The sequence below is a fragment of the Tachysurus fulvidraco genome, chromosome 2 (assembly GCF_022655615.1).
Source record: "Tachysurus fulvidraco isolate hzauxx_2018 chromosome 2, HZAU_PFXX_2.0, whole genome shotgun sequence".
NCBI lineage: Eukaryota > Metazoa > Chordata > Actinopteri > Siluriformes > Bagridae > Tachysurus > Tachysurus fulvidraco.
The window spans coordinates 5,661,126-5,683,228 of NC_062519.1; the positions used below are offsets into that span (position 1 = coordinate 5,661,126).

A 22,103-nucleotide genomic window follows, 5' to 3' on the forward strand; every position below is an offset into this window, starting at 1 on the left:
GTCAATGGGAGCCTGTGCCTCTGCCTATCTCAGGCGTCTATAGAAACAACAAGCATTAAAACCTGACCAAGGTGCTGTTAATGATCAGATTTGACAAGTCAACACTGATGTGGTTTAAAATACATCCTGCTTATTCATTCTGCAACAAATAAGTATTATATCAAACAGCTCCAATGCCTAAAACTACAGTACCATGACCTCACATCCCCTGGTCTATCTAAATTAAGCTGTAAGCAGTGGTCAGTTGTGGGCGTCTGTGAGTTCATGTACAGTATGAAGAAGAGGGCAGATCGAAAGAGTGTGTGTATGCTGCTCAAAATGATGCGAGGTAGTTTCTGTTTCTCATAGGAAGCTCTAGCCTCCCTGGTCAGTATCTTTCATTGGTTGATAGAGGGGAGAGCTGGCTAGGAGATAATAATAATAATTTAATCCTGTTTTATTGTGTCTCAAGATTGCATTAAAATTGCATTTCTTTATTACTTTAAAAACAGGATTTGTGTTAATCTTAGCATTTCTGAAAAGGCAGCATATATTAGATGGTTTGTTGAAAATGAAAGTGCTTACAATACTAAGTATTGCTTTCCATCAAAATGGTTTAAGTCCATGGTCAAAGTTCTGATCCCATCCTATTTATTTGATTTGATGAGCTATGTGTAACATTAGGACTAACATTAATCTTAGATGGTCTCTGTACCCTATATTATTTCATTCATGTTAGTGAAAGCTCTGATTTATGAAGATCACTGAGCACTACATGGATTTCCAAAACTAATGTCTTACCTTTTGCTACTATGAAACTCACAGTTTATTACCTGTGTTACTTGTAAAGCTTAAAATATTTAGTCATGTGACTGTGTCATTCTCACTCGGCTTAACACAAGCCCAAAGAGCACACGGCCAACATCAACAAGCCCACATAATGGGCAACTTTGTCTGCGCTGCGACTGAAACACTTCAGAGTCCAGAGTCCAGACATGATCGCTAGTCCAGCTGGAGGACTTGGACCTGGACTGTTATGTTTCGTATAGAAAAAGCACTCAGTGAAGATGGTGAGGCTGAAAGCGTGATGTTATTGCAGGCTCATAATCAAAACCCAAGCATGAATATTTGGAACGAGGCTCTGTATTGCATTGATTAATAGACTACTGGGTTTTAAGAATGCAGCCTAGAAATAAAGCAGGTCATAAACAGCTGCCTCGATACTGCTGCTTGCACAAGTAAAAGCTGAAATATATGTTAATGAATTAGTTTAGGTTATATGAGGTTGTTAATCAAAAGCTGTGGCTTAAATTGCATAATATCATTAGTGTCCTGAAAAGTCCATTTGGGTTACAATGTCAACAGAAGAAATATTAGATGTGCAGGAAGGCTAGTAACGTGAATGAGGCTGTAACGTTGTTGAGCCAGAAGCGAACCAGATTCCCAGGTTCGGTCTGTGTACAGTTTGTTTCCTGTATGCATGTGGAACAAAGTGGCTTCTCTAATACTGCTAGCATGTGCGATTGATACCCAGGTGACCCATCCAGAGTGGATCTGGATATTTCCATCTCACATCCAGTCGCCCACAGATTAAGAAAATTAGATTCTATTTATAATAATTAATCATTTCTTGCATTTACTTTGGGGTCACTTAGTTAAATATAATCAAAGTAACCTTATGATAAAACATAATAATGTCAAATTTGCTAATAATCCATTACTTATAATCCAATGTCATGGCTATGTATTTTTTAAAATTTGCTTTATCTATCTATCTATCTATCTATCTATCTATCTATCTATCTATCTATCTATTTATTAATGTTAGGATAAAATCAGTCATTAGAGTTTACGTATTCAGTACAACACTAAACCAATCCTGCCTTATTTAGAATGTGGTAAAATTTAGAAAATACACTCTAGTAATCGTTTTAAGTAATTTTGTGATCTTTGTGGAAAACCTTGGTTCATTTTGAATTTCTTTAAAATTTTAAATTCTTTTGCCTTATAAGTTATTAATCAGACTGGAAAGCAGGAAAAAAACAAAAACAAAAAACCCTAGGTCGCCATCTAGTGGCCAAATCTCGGTATTGTCGTGTCACAAATAGGCCCCGCCCTCAACTACATTGGACTCTAACGTCACCTTCTTTTACTATAGTAACATTATGGCATACTTACGGCACTATTAAATACGCTATCTATCTATCTATCTATCTATCTATCTATCTATCTATCTATCTATCTATCTATCTGTCTGTCTGTCTGTCTGTCTGTCTGTCTGTCTGTCTGTCTGTCTGTCTGTCTGTCTAACTTCCGGCTACAATTTGGCGGTCTTTTAAAAAGTGAAGCAGCGATCGATCTCTCACACAACTTTCATAATGCCAAAATAAGAGTCTTATTTTGCGAAAAATATTAACATGTATTAAAATTGATATGTATAACTTTATATATGCGTTAATATATTTTTTAATATATACATAATAGTAAGTAGATAAATTGTCTAAGATTAAAGTGTCTTTATTTGGTTTGGAAATCAAAATAATTAGGCCTTGTGTAAGAAATCCCTGCTTGGGAGCCCACACATCACAACAGGACTCTTGGAGTCACTCCATCTTTATTTCGATGTCCTCTTGATGAATCTTCTGCTATATTTGACATTTCTATTTCGTATCACAAACTTCGACGTCTTGTGACTTTTAATTTGACATGCCGGTTGTTGTTTATTTGCTTCACTCCTCTCCACAAAGTCCAACACATTGAAACATAAACAAAGGTAACGGTATTTTATTAATATGTTATTTAAACAGCGGCTACTGTGTGGATTGTGCGTTTATTTACAGATCTAGATTTTCACAGTTATTATTAGTTAGCTATTCACGTGACGTGTAAATCAGTCGTTATTCTCACACCTTTGCCCTGTTGAGCTAATGCTAATATAATTACTGAGCAAAATAATCAACACTAATGTTGAGTAAAGTGACTCATATCACTGAAGAGGATTATTTTACAACATCACGTCCAGAAGCATTTTATTCCTGTTCTACTGCAGCAGCAAATGACACGTTATAAGTTTTATACCTGTATTTATTTAGTTATTGTTTGCATTACAGCAGCTATAAAAACGCCCTGTACAGACTGTCCTGATACACAAACACCAGACACTTTAAACGTCTGGCTTCCGACACTTACAGCTTTACCTCAGACTGGTAGAAAACAGACACATGAGATTAAAATACAAACATCTTCTCATTCTCAAGTTATACATTAACATATAACTCATTACATACATACACACACACACACACACACACACACACATATATATATATATATATATAGTACTGTGCAAGAGTTTTAGGCAGGTGTGAAAAAATGTTGTAAACAAAGAATGCTTTCAGAAATATAAATAATGAGTGTTTATTTCTGTCAATTCACAAAATGCAAAGTGAGCAAACAAAAGAAAAATCTAAATCAGATCAATATTTAGTGTTACTAGTTTTTGCCTTCAAACCAGCATGAAGCGATGGCACGACCCCCACAGAGCCCTGATCTCAACATCATCCAGTGTGTCTGGGATTACATGAAGAGACAGAAGGATGTGAGAAAGCCGACATCCACAGAAGATCTGTGGTTAGTTCTCCAAGATGTTTGGAACGACCCACCGGCCGAGTTCCTTCAAAAACTGTGTGCAAGTGTACCTAGAAGAACTGCTGCTGTTTTGAAGGCAAAGGGCGGTCACAGCAAATATTGATCTGATTTAGATTTCTTTTTTGTTCATTCACTGCATTTTGTTCATTTATGAAAATAACGTTTAGCACTTCTATTATTATTGAAAGCATTCTTTGCGTACAGCATTTTTTCTCACCTGCCTAAAACTTTTGCACAATATTTTTTATATATATATATATATGTGTGTATATATATATATATTGTATTGTATGCCTTTATTGTCCACCAAGGTGGAAATTTTTCTTTGGCTCACCATCACTTAAAAATAAGAAAAACAAAAGGATCTGGAAAATAACATAAAAACAAAGACCAATATCCATTAGAACATCACATCACAGCATCTCAGATTACACTTGTGTGTACATATATATAATATAACCACTATATTCAATACATTAATAAAAAACAAAACACTATATTCAATGCATTAATATAAACCTGGGAGCTCTCATCACTGGAAAAGAAAAATATAGAAAACAGGAAAAAAGTCTACAGCATACAGCTGAGTCACGAGAATAAATCCTGTATTTAATTTTGCTAATTTATATGATCTAATTTCTGTGGTGTACATTAATAGCACACCTTCTAATAACCTTTACATTCCATCTTATTATTTTGCAAAATTGTTCTTAAAATTGTTAGTTTACAGTTCAAAATAGTCTAAAATAATACGGTTATGAAACATTTTTACATAATTTTTTTTATTACATTCACATTATTATATTTTTTGAAATTCTGTAATAAATCGAGGTTAAAAAAATTCGCCTCGTTTTAATTTATTTATTTATTTTTTATTTTTCAGGTCTGAGGTGAACGATGTCGGTTATTAAAAATGAATCTTCTGCCACATCAGCAGTCTTATTCCTGAATGTTAAAGGTGAACCTATGCGCTTCTTTATAAGGCCCGGTCCCATCAAAGTGCAGCTTCAGCCTTTAATATCGAACGGCGGAGGAGTCGTCTGTCGGACTCAGGAGCCCAACGCCATTTTGTTAGCGGATCCCAGGGACATCACTGCTGCTGTAGGAGCTGCTGGCCATTTTTACATCTCCACTCAGTACATTCATGACTGTGTGGCGCAGAACCAGCAGTTAGACATAGAAAGCTACAGGTTCAACAGTTTACAGCCCGTCCAGACAAGGGCCGCGTCACGGAAACGGCATGCTACGGGACGCCTGGGATACTCGCTTGAAGATGACACGGCCATCTTAAATTTCATCGCCAAGCATCAGAAAGAAGTAAAAGGCAACCGGATCTGGCAGCAAATGGAGCATCAGCACATCACCAATCATAGCTGGCAGTCCATGAAGGACCGGTTTCTAAAGCACCTGCAGCATAAGCTGCAACAGAAAACCCCTGTGAAAAAAAAGAAAGTTAGCCTACGGAAAGAGAGCTCCTCTCCTCAGGATAATACCTCTCAGCATACGCCAAAGAAGACACCCAAAAAGAAAGCAGCGTTAGTTTTGTCTTCTGATTCAGACGACACACAAGTAAGCAATGAGGAAGGAGAATCAGAACAACCAGAACTCCGAACTTCACCTGAAGAAACACCTCAGGAACCTGACTCAGAAATCACAGACGAAGTGAGGAAAGAGACTGATGTTGATGAGTCAGAGCAACAGCAACAGTGTGACAGTGAGCAGCCTGAAGGCTCACCAAAAAGAGCCAGAATGGGCACGGACACACTAGTGGAGAACACGACAGCTGGTAAAGATTTACTCCGATTAATATCATAGGAGTAAAATAGTAATTCTAAAATGAATGAATTCATAAAAGACGGAAGTGCAACAAGCGTCATTCGAACACAGATTTTTCAAGAAGATTTTAAGAAGTCTTTCAAAATTAGCTGTAACACCGTAATCCAACCAATAGTCTTGAAGGATACCTCGGTACCTCAGAGCGAAGGGTGACTTATTTTTACCCGTCTGTACATAAAGCCTGAAAAGTTAATAGAAGCATTTGTTCCTTTTACATAAACAATCTCGGCAGTTTTCTGTTCTTTACGCAGTGTGGAGCTCATACACACACTGTACGTGTCATGGCCAGAGGCTACGTCGAAAAATACTCAAGAGTTCAGATTTACTGGTTTATTTTTACCCTCTACATTTATTCATGCTGGTATCACATTATTTATTTATTTATCTTTTTATTATTATTTTTCATTCAGGACCAAATGATCGGCCATCACCTCCCAGCGAGAAGCAAAAAAGTCACGCACCTGAAAAACCCTCTGCGTTCAGCATACTCCAGAAAGCTGCCAGAGAATTTGAAGACTCTCAAGTGGTACAATCTTTAATTCTGTTTTTTTTTGTTTTGTTTTTTTTAAAAAAAAAAAGATATAACATCTGTGAACAATTTTACATACAGTTACAGTTGCATTGAAAGGTTTTGTCACCCCTCACAAACGTTGGCGATTTTTTTCCATAAAAATATTAAGACCAACTATTAAATCAGACCCTCCAGGATTTTGTGATTTTGCGATGCTTACAGTTTTTCAGAATTATTACAGATTTTCTACAAATCCTTGCCAGGACTTGGTGTTATACAGTACAAGACAAAGCCCTCTTCGATTTAAATTGTGTTGAACACAAGGACAGCTATTATAGAAAGTCGTTACATTTGTGTCTTCACTGGTAGGAGCTTAAAGGAAGAATGCTGTTCATGCAATTCTTTGGAAAAAAATTAAACCTCAAAATCAAGCATTTTTGGCTGCAGCAATCACAAAAAAATACCCGGAGAAATACTGAGGGGACTGATATCACATTCTTTGCAAATGTTAATACAAATGTTAATACATAGATACTTTCTATTTGATGATGTTCTTTCGGCTGTTCGAGGTCGCCACAGCGGCTCACCTGGTCCGCAGGTTCGATCTGGATGCCCTTCCTGATGCAAACCTCTCATTCCGAGTCGGAAAAAAAAAGCCTAAAACACCCACAAGCTGAAACTGAACACATGCTCACCTTCAGAATCTGCCGTATCAAAGCTTTCATCCTCCTGACATGTGGAGATAACTAATCTCCCATTAAGTTTGTTTAAAATCTAAAGTTAAATTGTGTTGACCGTAATGAAAATTAATCACTTCCTGTTTTAAAAGGTCATACCGAATCAATTCAATACCTTTACTTTACTCGTTAACCTCATTAAACCCGCACTCTCATTGCTGCGGCTTGGGTTCGATTCCCTACGGCAATGAGAGTGCGGGATCCTGACTCTGGACCATCAGGACACCGTTACTTTCTATATAACAAACGTACAAAATACAAAACTGGTATTTGTGGTATGAGTATGGACACTATAATAGGCCAGAACTTAATAACACTCTCTTTTGCAGATATCACAGCTTGTAAACTTGCTTAGCAATTATCTAGAAGTCTTGGCTTTTCTTTTCCAACAGTCTTCCTTGCTGATCATTTCTAGTTAACGACGTAACTTTTTCCCCTTTCAGACCGATGGCAGTCAGGAAGGCCGGCCTCTGAGTCAGGATTCAGTCATTAATGTCTCAGATACTGATGAATCTCAGATCATGGCAGCACGTGAAAGAGCTGTAAGGGAACAGGAAGCAAATTCCGAGCATCCTAAAGAGGCAGAAGAGCCTGCACCAGCTGCACAATACCACAGGAGAACCCCGGAGTCAGAGGACGATGACGCTGGTCCCAGCAGCAGTGATGCTCTACCCATTGTGTCCAATGCTCACATGTTCCTCTTTCAGCAGGAGTCCCAGGAGGAGCTCAGCCAGCCGTCTGAGGAAGATCAGTCCTCTCAGAGCCTGTTAGAGACAAAACAACAGGTAGTTAGGTTGATGCAGGAATCTAAGAAAGACTTGGTTGATGTCATGAAGGCGCTCTTAAAAGCCAGTGGTGATGTCACTATGGCTCTGTCGTTTTTACGTGAAGGTTATGATCCCGAAGTTCATGGGCCCATCTGGACTCGGCACGATGACGAAATGCTACTTTCAGCCGATTCATTCGAGTCTGAGAGGCTTGGCGAGAAATATGGACCCGAAGAAGTTTCCAAGAGAGCAGCTTTTCTGAATGCAGACTTATAGCATTAAAAAAAGAGCTGTGACATGTCAGTAATCCCCCACAGACTGAAATGATTTTAACCCTTTTCAATTGCTACAGACCACATTTACTCGATTATTGTGATTATCAACATGTGAATCTGTTGTAAGCAAATGATTTTAAGTCAACAAAATGCTTTTTTTAATGACTGTTTTGAAAACAGCAAAATAAAATATATTTTATCATCCAAAGTGTCGGCATCTTACAAACTGTGGATTAAATGGCATTTTATTTTCAGCATCGTCAATGTACTTTTTTCCTGTGACTTGCATAAACAATAAAATATTTGAAAATGAAAGCAAAGAAAAAAAAATCAAGAAAAAAAAGCTTAAAGCATTAACAACCTTGCTTATTACTACACCAGAAAAAAAATCCCATGCTTGATTTCCTCCCCCCCCCAGTAGTTAATGTTAATTTTATTTTATTTTTTTAAATTAATTTAATTGTATTTAATATTATATGTCTGTGCACTTAAACCCAGCCTGGAGTTTTTACCCAATCTGATGTGATTTCTCATTTGAACCCCTTTCATTACATATTTTATTACCATGCAACAATAATTGGTTCGAACAATTGGTTCGAATTACACTTTTAGATATTTCCTATTAAAGGAGAGTGGCACCCAGAAACAGAGATGGGGGACTCGAGTCATATGACTTGACTCGAGTCAGACTTAAATCGCAAATTTGAGACGAGACTTGCTTGAAAAATATTAAAAAAAGACTCGACTTGACTTTGACATTCATGACTTGAGACTTACTTGTGACTTGGATATGTGTAACTTACTCCCACCTCTGCCCAGAAATACTTTAAATATGCTTATTGAAATATTTACGGTGTCTTTAGTAATCACTGCTAATTTAATTCACTGCACCGATTTGACAGGAAAAATTCTAACACAGTGACTGGTGTATTAATTATAACATGGGCATCTCTGATAGTGCCTAAAAACAAAAGAGCTGCTTTTTTCAGTCTTTTTTCAGTCTCTTCACTTTTCAGTGAAGTTCAGAATTATATCACAATGAGAAGTTCCACTGTGAATAGGGATGACGTTGATGCGATTACCACCATCAACATCACATTCAGCATCATCCCTATTCACAGTGGAACTTCTCATTGTGATATACTTCTGAACTTTACTGAAAAATAGATAGGTGAGAGAGCTCAAATCACTAAAGTGCTGCTGCATCGCTGTCTTTAGGTAGAGATAGAGAAAGTGAGGGGTAAAAATCCGACTGCATTGATATCAGCTGGTGGTTGATCGCCATGTAGAAAAGTGCATGTTTAAACTAAAAAAAAGTTAAAGTTAATGGATTTATCATAATTTCTCATAATAGATTTCTAAGCGCGATTTGAAATTCGGCATTTCTAAGGACGTCAGTTTTTTGACTCTGTCAGCTCTCCGTAGTTTGGACTCGTTTATCCAGCAGTGAAAGCTACTCTTGGCAAAATTTAAAGAAGGGAAGTCCTGTAACCAAAACAGGTAACGAGCACCGCATTTATTTGTGGGTAATTAACACCAATTTCAGCTCTGTTAGGTCTGTGTATCTATTTATTTCTGCTTTAATATGGAAGTGTAACTGAGCAGAGCTTCTGCTGTCACTGTCAAATAATGTTAGCCCTGTACTGATGCATGCGCGAGCTCGATATTATTGTTTAATTTGCTCATATTTTAATTAAACTGCATTATCCGATTCGTGCACAATCTCACTACAGTAGCTGTTGCTAAGTTTAACGTGCAGGAACTGTATAGATTACTTAAGCTTTGGTACTCGAGCTATCTTTTATGATTTGTTTTCCCAATCGTTTTGGAGTAACCCCGCCTCCTGCGTTGTGATTGGCTGGTACACTTTTCCACTCAATCATGCTTGGATTTGTGCAACGCTATCCAATCAGGGCGCAGAGGGCGGGATGTGAGTAGCCAGTCATTGCGCAGGTGTCGGAATGCGGGTAGGAGAAATACAGCGAGTGTCGACTGATAATGATTTGGCAACAACACATGTAAACAGAACGTAAACATGTTTTTATATTGAATGCAAGATTTAATAGTGATCGGAGCAATTTCAGGAAAAGACAATGATTGTTTAAAACATCTGAAGGCTGAAGTAAATATAATGTTCATTAGTTTTGATCATAGCAACATCAGTATGTTGTTTTACTCTTAGTTTATATTGTTATATACTGAGAATAATGTTCAAGCTTTTTGCTGGGTTATGTATTACAGCTGATTTTTGCTTTTAGAAATGTGTGATTTATATGGTGGTAATTTCTAAAAGGAATAATTCAGTTAAAAATGAAATGCAAACAATTTATTAGTTGTTGAAATTAAATAACATAAAAGAAACGTTTTCTACAGGTTTAATGTATTTACTCATATAATGTTATTAATAATAAAACAAATATTTGTTTTTGGAATAACTGTACAAGAAATAAGGTTTCATCTGTAATTTCTTGGTTGAATTTAATTCAGATGAGATTGAAATGTCTTACGGATTTGGAAAGATTATTCAGATAACTGTTTTCAGCACCAGGAGCCATGCAACATGTTTTTAAATCAGGAAAAATATTGGGAGTTCTGATTTGTTAACTGCTTTCAGGATTGACTGAAGCTTGAAGTTGGTCAGTCTTTGTGCAAAAAAAGTGCTTATAAATAATTCACGTGCATGACGTGATTGGTGCCTTGTATCATAATCAATATAATCAAGAAAAGTATCTCTTTCGAGCATTACAATGTTATAACAATGTTATAAATCAGTATCAGATACATATCTGAATAGTTATCGCTTGTTTTGATTTTCTGGTGTGTGCGTGTGTGTATCAGAACTGAGGTCTATTTTAAAGTGGCAGTATGAGTTCAAAGGGGGGTGGTACAGCCCTGACCCGACGGAATTATCGCCTGGCATCAGACGCAGACAAACCCAAATCTGCAGGTAAGAACGATTCACTCTGTATAATGAATGACTTTTTAAAAAATTGATGTACTGAGAATATACTTAATTAGACTTAACACGAGATTGAAAAAAAAACAAGAAGATTGTGTTAAAGTCTTGAAATTTTCTTAATACATGATAAAATTTAAGCTAATAGTGTAAAAATACACCAATAAACTTCTCAGGATGAGATAAACATGAAAGAAAATCTATCTTTTATGAAGCTTTTTCCTAACTATCCAACACGTCAGAAAAATTAAAAAACTTATTTAGTGTCCATGTGCCATCCAGTTAAAACCCATTTCTTCTTTAGACTTTATCTGCACATGCTTTTATAAAATATGCAAATGATGTATTTTAATTCCTCATTCGTGGAGTCCTGCCTTAACATGATGACTACAGTTGACTTGTGTTTGGTTTCTTGGGTTTATAGGGATTGTGAATGAGAAGTTGTTGAGCGACTACCTGCACCGGGTCTTTCCTGCCTCCAGTAAACAGGCTCCAGCATCAGCAACCTACAGGTTAAAAAAAGTTGCCTTCAGATTTCTGGTCTATGTTTTTACATTTACATTTACGGCATTTGCCAGACGGCCTTATCCTGAGCGACTTACGTTTGTATCTCATTTTATACAAGTTGAGCAACTGAGGTATAAGGGCCTTGTTCAGGGGCCCATCAGTGGTAGCTTAGTGGACCTGGGATTCAAACTCATGACCTTCTGATCATTAGTCCAACAACTTAATCACTAAGCTACCATCTAAAGCGCATACTACTGAAACATTTCTTGGTGGGAGAGCACACGGATTAAAACAACCTGTGCATTTATTCATTTAGAGTTTAAAAGTCTTAAATTGGCCTTGATTTATCAGACTGAATATGAAGAAATTTATACATAAATATTTATATTGGAACAAATGTTGATGAGGATTACGAAGAGATTTTTGGAGATTGTTGTGTCCAAAATAGTTTTGTGTTTTTTATGTGTTTTTTATTATTTTTATTTTTTTTTAAATAGTTTTTCACCTTTTCACACACACACACACACGCACACGCACACACACACACACACACACACATATATATAGACTTTATATAATAGCTATACTCATGTTCACTGGATTGTATGAGAGCTTTAAATGCATGATGATGTCATACAACGTGTTTTACATGAAATCTGTGGAAAATCTGCTTCAATTTTGAAAAATCGTAATTTTCTGCGTCTATCGTGGAGTTTGATTAATTTAGTGTTAATTTCTTAGATCATAAACTTGTGATCTCCTTGAGGTTCTGGCTCATACTGAGTCTCACTAATCGAGCTGGATATGAACAAATTGGCATCATGAGCCTTTAAACAAGAAATTTGGTATTTAATAAAATCTCGTTAGTCTGGAAATTCTGTAAATTTACATAGAAGGAAATTCATTAATATGAAGCTTAACTGTTTTTATTTCATACACTTCAGTTCTTCAGAGGCATGGCAGGTGGCAGAATGCAATTTGGCGCAGGGGGTCTTGTTCAGGGTCCAGCGCAGGGCTCGGATTACCAGTTGCGGCTCTATAGATAGAGCATGATGGGATCTTTGGAGAAAGCTGACTGTCAGAAATAGAAATGAAGTCGCTGTGTGAAGTCGCTGTCGCTGATCCGGCAACAAATTCAAATTCAATTTATTTGTATAGCACCTTAACAATTCACATTGTCTCGAAGCAGCTTTACAGAAGTGTAGAAACAGAAGAGAAAAAACAGTAATACATATATATATATATATATATATATATATATATATATATATATATATATATATATATATATATATAATAAGAAGAATAAAAAAAGGATAAAATGAATAATGAATACATACAAATAAAGTTTAAATTTAATTTAGAAATAATGAATTTAAAATAAAATAAGAATACTATACTGTGGCAAGGAAAAACTCCCTGAGAGGATAAATAAATGACACAATTTAGAATTATGTTATATTAAACTTTTTGTATTATGTTTCTTATGTTCTATAAAAATAATTAAGCGTATTGTGGCATAATATATAATAGTACCGATATCATAGCATTGTATCCGGCCGATCATTTTAGCTACAGATTGTAAGCTATAAACGTCCGCCGAGCGTAGGAACGACCCTGATGACTTTTCTTATCTTTTTCAGAAAACCCTTGACGTTCCAGGACCTCAGCGCTCACCTGGAGAAGCTGCTGTGCGAGGACGAGCCTGCTGAGGACAGTCCAGGTCAGACTGAGTCACTTCCTGTGTGTATTTTACACAATAGCCGTACATCAGTAAATTCTTATCTCTAGTGTGCTTAGATGGAGATTTATTTTTGAAACACCAAATCAAGTCAGTATAGTCTTCCTGTTACACTTAAGAATGATCTGTACTGGGATGTCAATATTACATGTTTTGGGCTAAGTGGGAAACGTTAGCTACTTATATAGCATCTCATTACAATTTAGGTTTTGTGTTAGATATCTTTGTATAAATTATGTTAAGAAATTAGTCAGTATCAGGATTATTATTATTATTATTATTATTATTATTATTATTATTATTATTGTTTTTTTTACTCATTTGCATTTGTGCTTGATGTATATAAACCATCTTATTGTATACAGATCACACAGAAGGGCGACTCGGACCTTCTACCGTTGTCCTTGACCACACCAGTGGTTTCGAAGGCCTTTTATTTGTAGATGATGATCTTTTAGGAGTAAGAATCATTTATTTTGTCTCAGGTTTATAGTTAGAGCTGAACAATGTACTAGGAAAGTTATATTTTATTGATACCATTATAACAATCCTTTTTTTTTTTTAACTTTTTTTTTTAAGGTCATTGGTCATAGCAACTTCAGTTCCATAAGGGCTACAACCTGTGTATTCAAAGGTAATCCTAACTTAATGCACTAGCTTTGACCACCGTTGTGTAAAGCTTTGCTTCTGTAGTAGAGTATATGGGTCCTTGAAGCGTCATTGTAACGCGTTGCATGGGTTTAAATCTTTGTGTTCACTTTCAGGGAAATGGATGTACGAGGTCCTGATCTCATCGCAAGGTTTGATGCAGATAGGATGGTGCACACTGAACTGCAGATTCAACCAGGAGGTGTGTGTGTGTTTGTGTGTGCGCGTGTGTGTGTGTTCACGTTTGAAGTACAAAATGTGTGCACTAAATAACCTTTTTAGTAATTAATAATTATACTGTACATACATACTACATATATGTGTGTGTGTGTGCGTGTGTGCGTGTGTGTGCGTGTGTGATTGTGTTCTGTAATAGGATGTCATATACTGTATAGTAAAACAAATAGACGGGTGGATATATAAAATACACCCTCCAGTCTTCAGAGGACAATAAGGAGATAATAGAGAGAGACACAAAGAGAAGGACAAAATGGAAGAGAATTGAACCTAGAAAAAAAAGAAAAGCAGAAAAAAGAAAAATGCCTGTAAAGAGAAAAAAGTATTATGTAAACCTGCAAACAAACAAAAAATCAAAAGGACCAAAACTTTTAATGTCTTTGTTTCGTTTATATTTAATTTTTAAGTATGCACATCTGTGGCCAAGCACATCTGTATCATCTGGTACATTGTCCATAAGAACTCTTGGATGTTCTGTTGAAAACAACTGACATCCAGTCGGAAACAGAGATTTTATTTGCGATAATACGTGTTAACTTATTCAAAAATCTACATATATTAATGTTAAAATTGTCACTAATCCGTTGACTTCGTTTCCAAGTTCCTTTAATAGGTAAGGCATTATTGTGTAGTGTACAGTATGTGTAACTCTGTAATGTATATAATTTTTTCAAACTTAAACAAGCAAAAATAAATCAAAATATCAATAAAGACATAATAAATAACTATAATAAAAAATATATATTATATAAAAATATATATTTATTAATTAATTATTCATAATACATAAAATATACATCAAGCTAACTAGTGAAAGACACTATTTTGTGTAATTTCTCCAATGGTTTGCTTTAAAAAAAAAAATCAGAATTAAAACAGAATAAAAAAAAAAAAAGATGAATACAAAAAAAAGCAAAAATAATTAAACATTTAAAAAATGTGTGAAGTATTATTTAGAATTTTTAAGATTTATTTATTTATTTATGTATTTATTTATTTATTTATTTATTTATTGACAGTTTTCGGCTCTAGGTTTTAGGACATTAATTTACGTTAAATATCTGCACACTTGTTTATTTCATCTGAATTCTCTGGTACAGAGCCTCATGTGTGCGTGAGATGTATTTTTCCAGACCTTACATTATCATGTTTTTTGACATGTTTGAGCAGATGCCATGTTGCTGATGCCAGGGCAGCTGGCTTTACTTGGCATCATCTGAGTGTTGATAACAGACATACACTCTGCTCACACATTGTGCAACATCTGGAATAACATCAATCTGTGATTTTTTTTTTCTTTCTCCAGGATCTTTTTTGTCCTTTTGTTTTTTCTTTGATTTTGTTTTCATTATTTTAAATGTATCACATGGTAATTATAATACAATGATTATTAACCTCTTCCTTTAGGAGGGAGTTGGAGATACTCCGGACTCGTATGCGTACGATGGTAATCGAGTCAGAAAATGGAACGTGACAACCACCAATTACGGCAAAGTGAGAACCCACACTGCTTCCTGGACTTAGCTGCATGGTTACATGCTGTTTCTCCATAACATCCTACTGGACATCTTTATGTTTATTAAACTTCTCTGTGACATGTTTTTTTTTTCCGTCCAGTCGTGGGCTGCAGGGGACATCGTTAGCTGCATGATAGACCTCGATGAAGGAACAATTACTTTTTGTCTGTAAGTGAATTAATTCTCTACATTTCACTGTAATCACGACTTTTCCACAAAAGGCAATAAAAAAGAAAAGAAAAGAAAATTAGCCTGTAGTAAAGTGGGTGGAGCTATGGCGTTCCAAACATTAATATTTATTATTAAAATACACAATATAATTTACAGCCCATATTTAAATATATTTTAATTGTATGCAAATGACCATTCACATTTTACATTCAAATATGGAATTTTAATATTATTATTAACTTATTTGTATTATTTATTTTTAGTACTGTATTTATATTTATTGTAATTTATTTTATATTTATTACAACAATTAATTATTAGATATTGCATTGAATAAAATAGGAAAAAAACTCTTTTACCTGTTTATTAAAAAAAAGTTGATTGGTTTTGAAACCTTTGAATACATTGGAATATTCAGGCGGATGAAATGAGCTTACAAAAATATTGCCTTACGATTCTCGAAAACCTAAATAAAGAAATAGGTTTTCTTTAAATAAAGGTTTGCTTGCAGAGTAATCAGAAATTAAAATGCATTTAAAATGGTACTAAATAATATTGATGTTTGCTTATTAGGAAACAAATTTAGGACACGTTTATTTTTTATTTTGTAAGCATCTATCTATCTATCTATCTATCTATCTATCTATCTATCTATCTATCTATCTATCTATCTATCTATCTATCTATCTATCTATCTATCTATCTATCTATCTATCTATTTATCTATCTGTTTGTTTGTTTGTTTGTTTGTTTGTTTGTTTATTTATTTACAAACAATTACAATTACATAAATGTCTACAATATTTCACTGAAATATACCGCAATATAATTTATCATTATATCGTCCATGTCCTCCAGCCCACTTGGAACTTGTTGAATGTTTGTTCTATTCCTTGGGTCTGTCTTCATGCTTGTGGTGTTTTTATTTCTCAGGAACGGACAGTCCCTCGGTACAGCATTCAGTAACATCAAGATGGGTCCAGGGATCGCCTACTTCCCCGCAATAAGTCTTTCTTTTAAAGAGTCTGTGGCCTTTAACTTCGGCAGCCGCCCACTCAGATATCCTTTTTGCTTCTCCCTGTTTGTTGTCTGGTGTTATTATTTTGTTACCTTAGAGGATCTCAGTGCCCAGTAGATTGAAATTTCAAATCTTATTGACCTCTTGAGCAAAGTCTTTTACCCTCACTTGTTCATCTCTGTGTCTGTAAACTGTGTAGCTTTAAGAGGAGCTTCCTTAACCTTCTGCTTCTTCACATATCCTGTGGAAGGCTATCATCCGCTTCAGGACCCTCCAACTGCTGATCTCATCAAAGCCAAGAGGCTGCTGGTGTACATTAAGAATGTGATGTCCACTGGCATCGACACACAGGTACAACTGATCAAGTGCAATCCCAATGTCTTCCGAATAGAAGAACATGAATAATTTACAGCAATTTACAGCAGTTCACGGTCTACGGTGTCTTAGTGGTTATAGCATTCAACACTAGGGTTGGACGTTTGAGTCCCGGCTCCACCCTATTTGCCTGCTCTTCCTGTGCTTCAGTGGGTTTCCTCCAGGTACTCCAGTTTTCTGCCCCTGTCCAAAGATGATCCAGGGTGTCCCGCCAACTTGTGTCCCAAGTCTTCTGGGATAGGCGTGTGTGTGTGTGTGTGTGTGTGTGTGTGTGTGTGTGTGTGTGTGTGTGTGGTCTTGCTGTGTGTAGTTTATTAAATTATCTAATTAAATATCACAAGGCACAGAGAAGACACAATGGGTTCGCAGAGAGTCATAGAGATTTAACTTGGTTTGCTTTTTTTAATACCACATCTTTTAAATGTGAACAGAATATTAGGTTAAGTATAAAAGACTAATCTGTGAAGGCTTCATCTTTTTATATTAAAAAAGGTTTGTTTGTTTATTTATTTATTTGTTTGTTTGTTTATTTATTTAAGGATGAGAAGATCATCGACAGGGATATTTCAACCTGGCAGCTTCAAGGAGAGCCCACCGTCCTGGTCACACTGGCACATATCTTCAATTATTTCGCTCCTCTCCTGGTTAGCGTAGCCTGTCTCTCAACACATACATGTAGAATTCATACTCGATGGCTCAGACAGAGTGCTTAACGTGTGTGTAAACATCCCGCAGTGTAAAGTGTACCTGGTAGAAGATGTCCTGATGAGTTTCCTGCTTGGTATCCTGGAGGGCGGCGGCTCCGTGGATGAACATCCTTTAATCCAGCAGCTGCTCGATATCTTCTGGCTCCTCATGGAGGTAATGAACTTTGTGTCTGTACACTGTGACTAGGCGGTCTAGGAGCATCACATCATTTAAAATAATAAGAATATAATCGTGTAAAAACAAGCAGATGTAAATATGAATCTGTGAACAATCATACTGTACGTACACGTCTTCATTCATGTTGGCTTTTTGCGTTTTTCTTTGTGGTTTCATTCCTCCGGCAGGACTTTGAGGTGAACGAGTGCCTGAAGCAGCTGATGATGTCATTGCTCAGGGCGTACCGATTCTCACCCATCATCCCTGACCTCTGCTTCCAGGTAAGACACAGCGGCCGGTAAGAGTTGTTAACGGGAGCAGTACAGTACATTATAGAAGGTGGATTGTTCCTCTGTTGATTTTAACTCTTTGTTTTGGATCATTCTCTTTGTTTTTGTAGAATAGAATCATTGTAAACTTGAGGCAGTTTTGTCCTTTTCCATTATCAAATGTTCAGGAAGTTGAAGGTTGTGTATTAATGACAGGCAAAACTGATCAGTCTTAAAATGGGACAAAATGTTTTTTTTTTACACGTTTTGATCTTGTTTTATTTTTTTCTTAAATTTTTATTTTTTTTTGCTTCATTTTGCTTTGTTTTCTTTGGCTTTTTATTTTTTTGCTTTGTTTTGTTTTGTTTTTTGCTTTTGCTTTGCCTTGCTTATTTTTTGTTTTGCTTTGCCTTATTTTGTTTCACTTTGCTCTGTTTTGCTTTGCTTTATTTTACATTGATTTGTTTTGCTTTGTTTCGCTTTGCTCTGTTTTGCCTTGCTTCAATCACTCAAATGTATTGTCTTTTAAATCTTTATCACTGAAACCAGCAAAGAGTCAGATTATTCAGTTAATATAAATATTGTGCTACAATAATCCATCATTTTCAAACATTATTGAACAGTATTTCTGAAAATAATGTACATTTTGTTTAGATTTTTGGTCAGATTTGATCTAATACAATAGAAAAGAAAATAATCTGAAACTAATAATCCTGCTCTATGCCAGTTAAAGTCGATTGCAGTCAGAATTTATGGACTTAATACTAAGATTATTTTATTATGATTTCTTCTAGATTCACTATCTGCGCTTGACATCTGCTATTTTACGCCATGAAAAGTCTAGAAAGTACCTCCTGAACAACGTTTTATATCCTTCCTGGATCCAAAAATACATTATTTGTGATCATTTCTGATTATACATCAAAAAGTACACTGAACAGGAATAGGAAGTCAGCTGATAATGATGAGGCAGCTGGAACGCTGGAGAAATTTGGAGCAAATGTAATGACAACTGCTGAAAAAAATGTATCTGTTAACGGCTTCAATTGCTTTTCATCAACGGAATAAAAAAACACTTAGGGATGTGCTGTTACAGACTAAAGGTAATCTAAAGTGACGGGATGGTGTGATATATCCTGACATACGGCTGAGTTACTGTTATTACTCTGAAGTGGCTTATTTTACAATAGCAGGACATCCTGAAGTGTTTTTTTCTTATTGTACAACAGCAATTTGCCAACAATCACTTGAATTAAAATTTTTGAACGTCATAGTTACGAATATATGTCCAAAAATGGAATTTGTGAATGAATTGTTACCATAGAAACGATGATGTATAGCAGTAGAATGAGCAGATTAATGTAAACATGTTGCAGCTTTATTGAATTAATCAACATATTCCACCCATCAAAATCAAGATTGCGACAGAGCTGTTGTATGGTACGAGGCAACTTTCAGTTCAGTGTTATTTTATGTAATAAAACTAACTTGTAAGTTGATTTATTACATTTTAAACCAAGGACATTACGAGAAGGTAGCGATTCTCGAGATCCTCCTTTTTTATTTACCATAATCCGTGAAAGCTCCTTGACACGGTTACATTTGACGTACTGCGCTCTGTGGTGTTCTTCTACATCAAGACTCCTCTGAGGGTGAAGGAGGCCGGCTTGGAGGAGCTCATTCCCACCACATGGTGGCCAACACACTTCGACAAAGAGGTAAGGACTCACAGATGAAGCTGTGAGTCATGTTCAGTGAGGTAAACGAGTTACAATGCAAGTATAGAGTCGATCAGATAAAGATTAACAGTCTTTAAAGTTCTGGGACACGAACTCACAACCTTCTAATGAACAGCATGAAAATTGTCACAAATTTCCGTAATATGGAATTGTTGGTTTATTTAGATATGGTAAAAAGTGTTTAAATGTAAGATTAAGTACTGGAAATGTTGGTGTCCTGTAATATTCGGGCTGTATACAGGGTAAGGACGAGACGGACCCGAGACACGAGAGCGCAGACGAGAGACTCAGGCGGCGAGCGTACGAGCGAGGCTGTCAGAGGCTCAAAAAGAGGATTGAGGGTATTAATCATAGAATAAAATAAAAATATATGATGATTATTATTAATGAATTTATTTGTATTTATGATTATTGTTGATTTCATTGCCAGCTTTCTTTCTGTGTGTGTGTCTACAGTGGTAGAGGTGCTACAGGTTCAGATTCTGAGGCTGATGCTGAATAACAAGGACAAAGGGACGGTACGTGAGCACAGTGCAGCCGTGATTTTACGACACGTTTCACTGACGTCTACGATTTTTATGGATCGTCATCTCTGTCCTTGTTTATTAGTCTCACTCCTTTCTGACATTTTGAAATCAGAATGTTACAGACACGTGATGTATAAAATATTTACATTCATTTTTTTGGCTGTTGTTGTATAAAATTGTTTTCATGTCTCCATCGGTAGGGCGAAGCCTCGAGATACATTTTCCTCAACAAATTCCGCAAGTTCCTGCAGGAGAACGCAAGCAACCGAGGGGTAAGAACTCTGAGAAAATCCCTGGTACGAGAACTGTACAACCAAAGAGCACTGTTTTCACTTTACATCATATCAGACATTATTTTTTGGGGAGAAAATACTGGAACATTTAACCGTAGATGTTTTCCTCTCTGAAATTTAATTTCCTTTTTTAAAATTTTGAACCTGTTTGATTTGAAAAACATAATCTGTAATTATTTTAATCCTTTTATGGTGGATTGCATATTGAATTACATTACAATTATAGCTACAGGATTTAGCAATCACAAAAAATAAAATTTGATAAATTACATTATTTATATATATATCATGTGGCTCGTGTGTGTGTGTGTGTGTGTGTGTGTGTGTGTGTGTGTGTTTTTATATATATATATATATATATATATATATATATATATATATATATATATATATATATAAAAACACACAAACACACACACACACACACACACACACACATGAGCCAAATGATATATTTATAAATAATATATATATATATAAAAAATACAGTACAGACCAAAAGTTTGGACACACCTTCTCATCCAAAGAGAACATTTAGTTCATAACAAAAAAGTGTGAAACAACTGAAAATATGTCGTATTCTAGGTTCTTCAAAGTAGCCACCTTTTGCTCTGATTACTGCTTTGCACACTCTTGGCATTCTCTTGATGAGCTTCAAGAGGTCGTCACCTGAAATGGTCTTCCAACAGTCTTGAAGGAGTTCCCAGAGATGTTTAGCACTCGTTGGCCTTTTTGCCTTCACTCTGCAATCCAGTTCACCCCAAACCACCTCGGTTGGGTTCAGGTCCGGTGACTGTGGAGGCCAGGTCATTTACAAATAAATGATTTATAAATAAATGAATAAATATTTACAAACAAACAAAAACGAAATACTTAAAAGTAAATCATTAAATTAGCTTCGGTCCCATCAGTTTCCACCAGAAACCAGATAATTAGTCGATAAACCTGTTTCTGGAAGGTTCTATGCCAAATATAATTCTCAACAGGATGCTACCAACACCACGCTTTACTACAGGCAATGAGCTGAATGTACTGCATTGTGCCTTGCTAGAATTAAGTGAATGGTTTTACAGCACTGGAACCAATACTTATGCATCTCCACATCCTATTGTTTGGGATTTTGTATATGTATATGGCATACATTAAATAAAGTCCATTTCAGTTCCAAGCTATAACACTACACAATGTGGATATGTTCTAGGCAGAGGTACTGAATAATTATGTAAAGCACCAAATTTAATTTTAGACATACTTACATACTTCTATCCATGACCTATAAACATTCTCTAAGATGATCTGACCTTTTATTGTTTCTATGAATATTCAAGACCTTTAAAGTTTTGCGAAGCATTTTTGATTCGCTCATGTGTGATGTTTCTAATGTTTAACATCGTAAAAATATAAATGTAGCATTATAACTCAGATTAAGCAACTGGAGTAATGGATCATGTGCAGCGATGTGGTGTGTCGTTGCAGTAAATGAACCTT

At 35.7% G+C, this 22,103-nt stretch overlaps 2 protein-coding genes across 4 annotated transcripts in view; both read left to right on the forward strand.

The window, feature by feature from the left end:
- The first annotated feature begins 2,599 nt into the window (after positions 1–2,599).
- On the forward strand, positions 2,600–8,007 carry LOC113656553 (telomeric repeat binding factor 2, interacting protein). Of its 2 annotated transcripts, XM_027167867.2 has the most exons (5): positions 2,600–2,752; positions 4,511–5,413; positions 5,874–5,989; positions 7,155–7,496; positions 7,603–8,007. In XM_027167867.2, exons 2-5 carry the CDS (start codon positions 4,525–4,527, stop codon positions 7,738–7,740), a joined length of 1,485 nt encoding a protein of 494 aa, XP_027023668.2. In that variant the 5' UTR covers positions 2,600–2,752; positions 4,511–4,524; the 3' UTR covers positions 7,741–8,007. The 2 variants fall into 2 exon arrangements, with proteins under 2 accessions (XP_027023668.2, XP_027023667.2); XM_027167866.2 differs by having other exon boundaries at positions 2,601–2,752; positions 7,155–8,007.
- A 1,158-nt stretch (positions 8,008–9,165) lies between these two features.
- Positions 9,166–22,103, forward strand: part of LOC113656446 (E3 ubiquitin-protein ligase RNF123) — a 133,910-nt gene continuing 120,972 nt past the window's right edge. Inside the window, exons 1-19 of one of the 2 annotated variants that reach the window (XM_027167724.2) lie at positions 9,166–9,253; positions 10,592–10,700; positions 11,134–11,221; positions 12,860–12,939; positions 13,323–13,417; positions 13,537–13,591; positions 13,722–13,807; positions 15,250–15,336; positions 15,460–15,527; positions 16,464–16,589; positions 16,785–16,899; positions 17,463–17,567; positions 17,659–17,784; positions 17,976–18,068; positions 18,851–18,924; positions 19,657–19,774; positions 20,037–20,136; positions 20,252–20,313; positions 20,523–20,594. In XM_027167724.2, the coding sequence (XP_027023525.2) occupies positions 10,619–10,700; positions 11,134–11,221; positions 12,860–12,939; positions 13,323–13,417; positions 13,537–13,591; positions 13,722–13,807; positions 15,250–15,336; positions 15,460–15,527; positions 16,464–16,589; positions 16,785–16,899; positions 17,463–17,567; positions 17,659–17,784; positions 17,976–18,068; positions 18,851–18,924; positions 19,657–19,774; positions 20,037–20,136; positions 20,252–20,313; positions 20,523–20,594 (1,632 nt within the window). In that variant the 5' untranslated portion in view covers positions 9,166–9,253; positions 10,592–10,618. Of the gene's footprint in view, positions 9,254–9,745; positions 9,876–10,591; positions 10,701–11,133; positions 11,222–12,859; positions 12,940–13,322; positions 13,418–13,536; positions 13,592–13,721; positions 13,808–15,249; positions 15,337–15,459; positions 15,528–16,463; positions 16,590–16,784; positions 16,900–17,462; positions 17,568–17,658; positions 17,785–17,975; positions 18,069–18,850; positions 18,925–19,656; positions 19,775–20,036; positions 20,137–20,251; positions 20,314–20,522; positions 20,595–22,103 lie in introns of those variants that run through there. The other variant, XM_047809055.1, reaches the window with a different exon arrangement.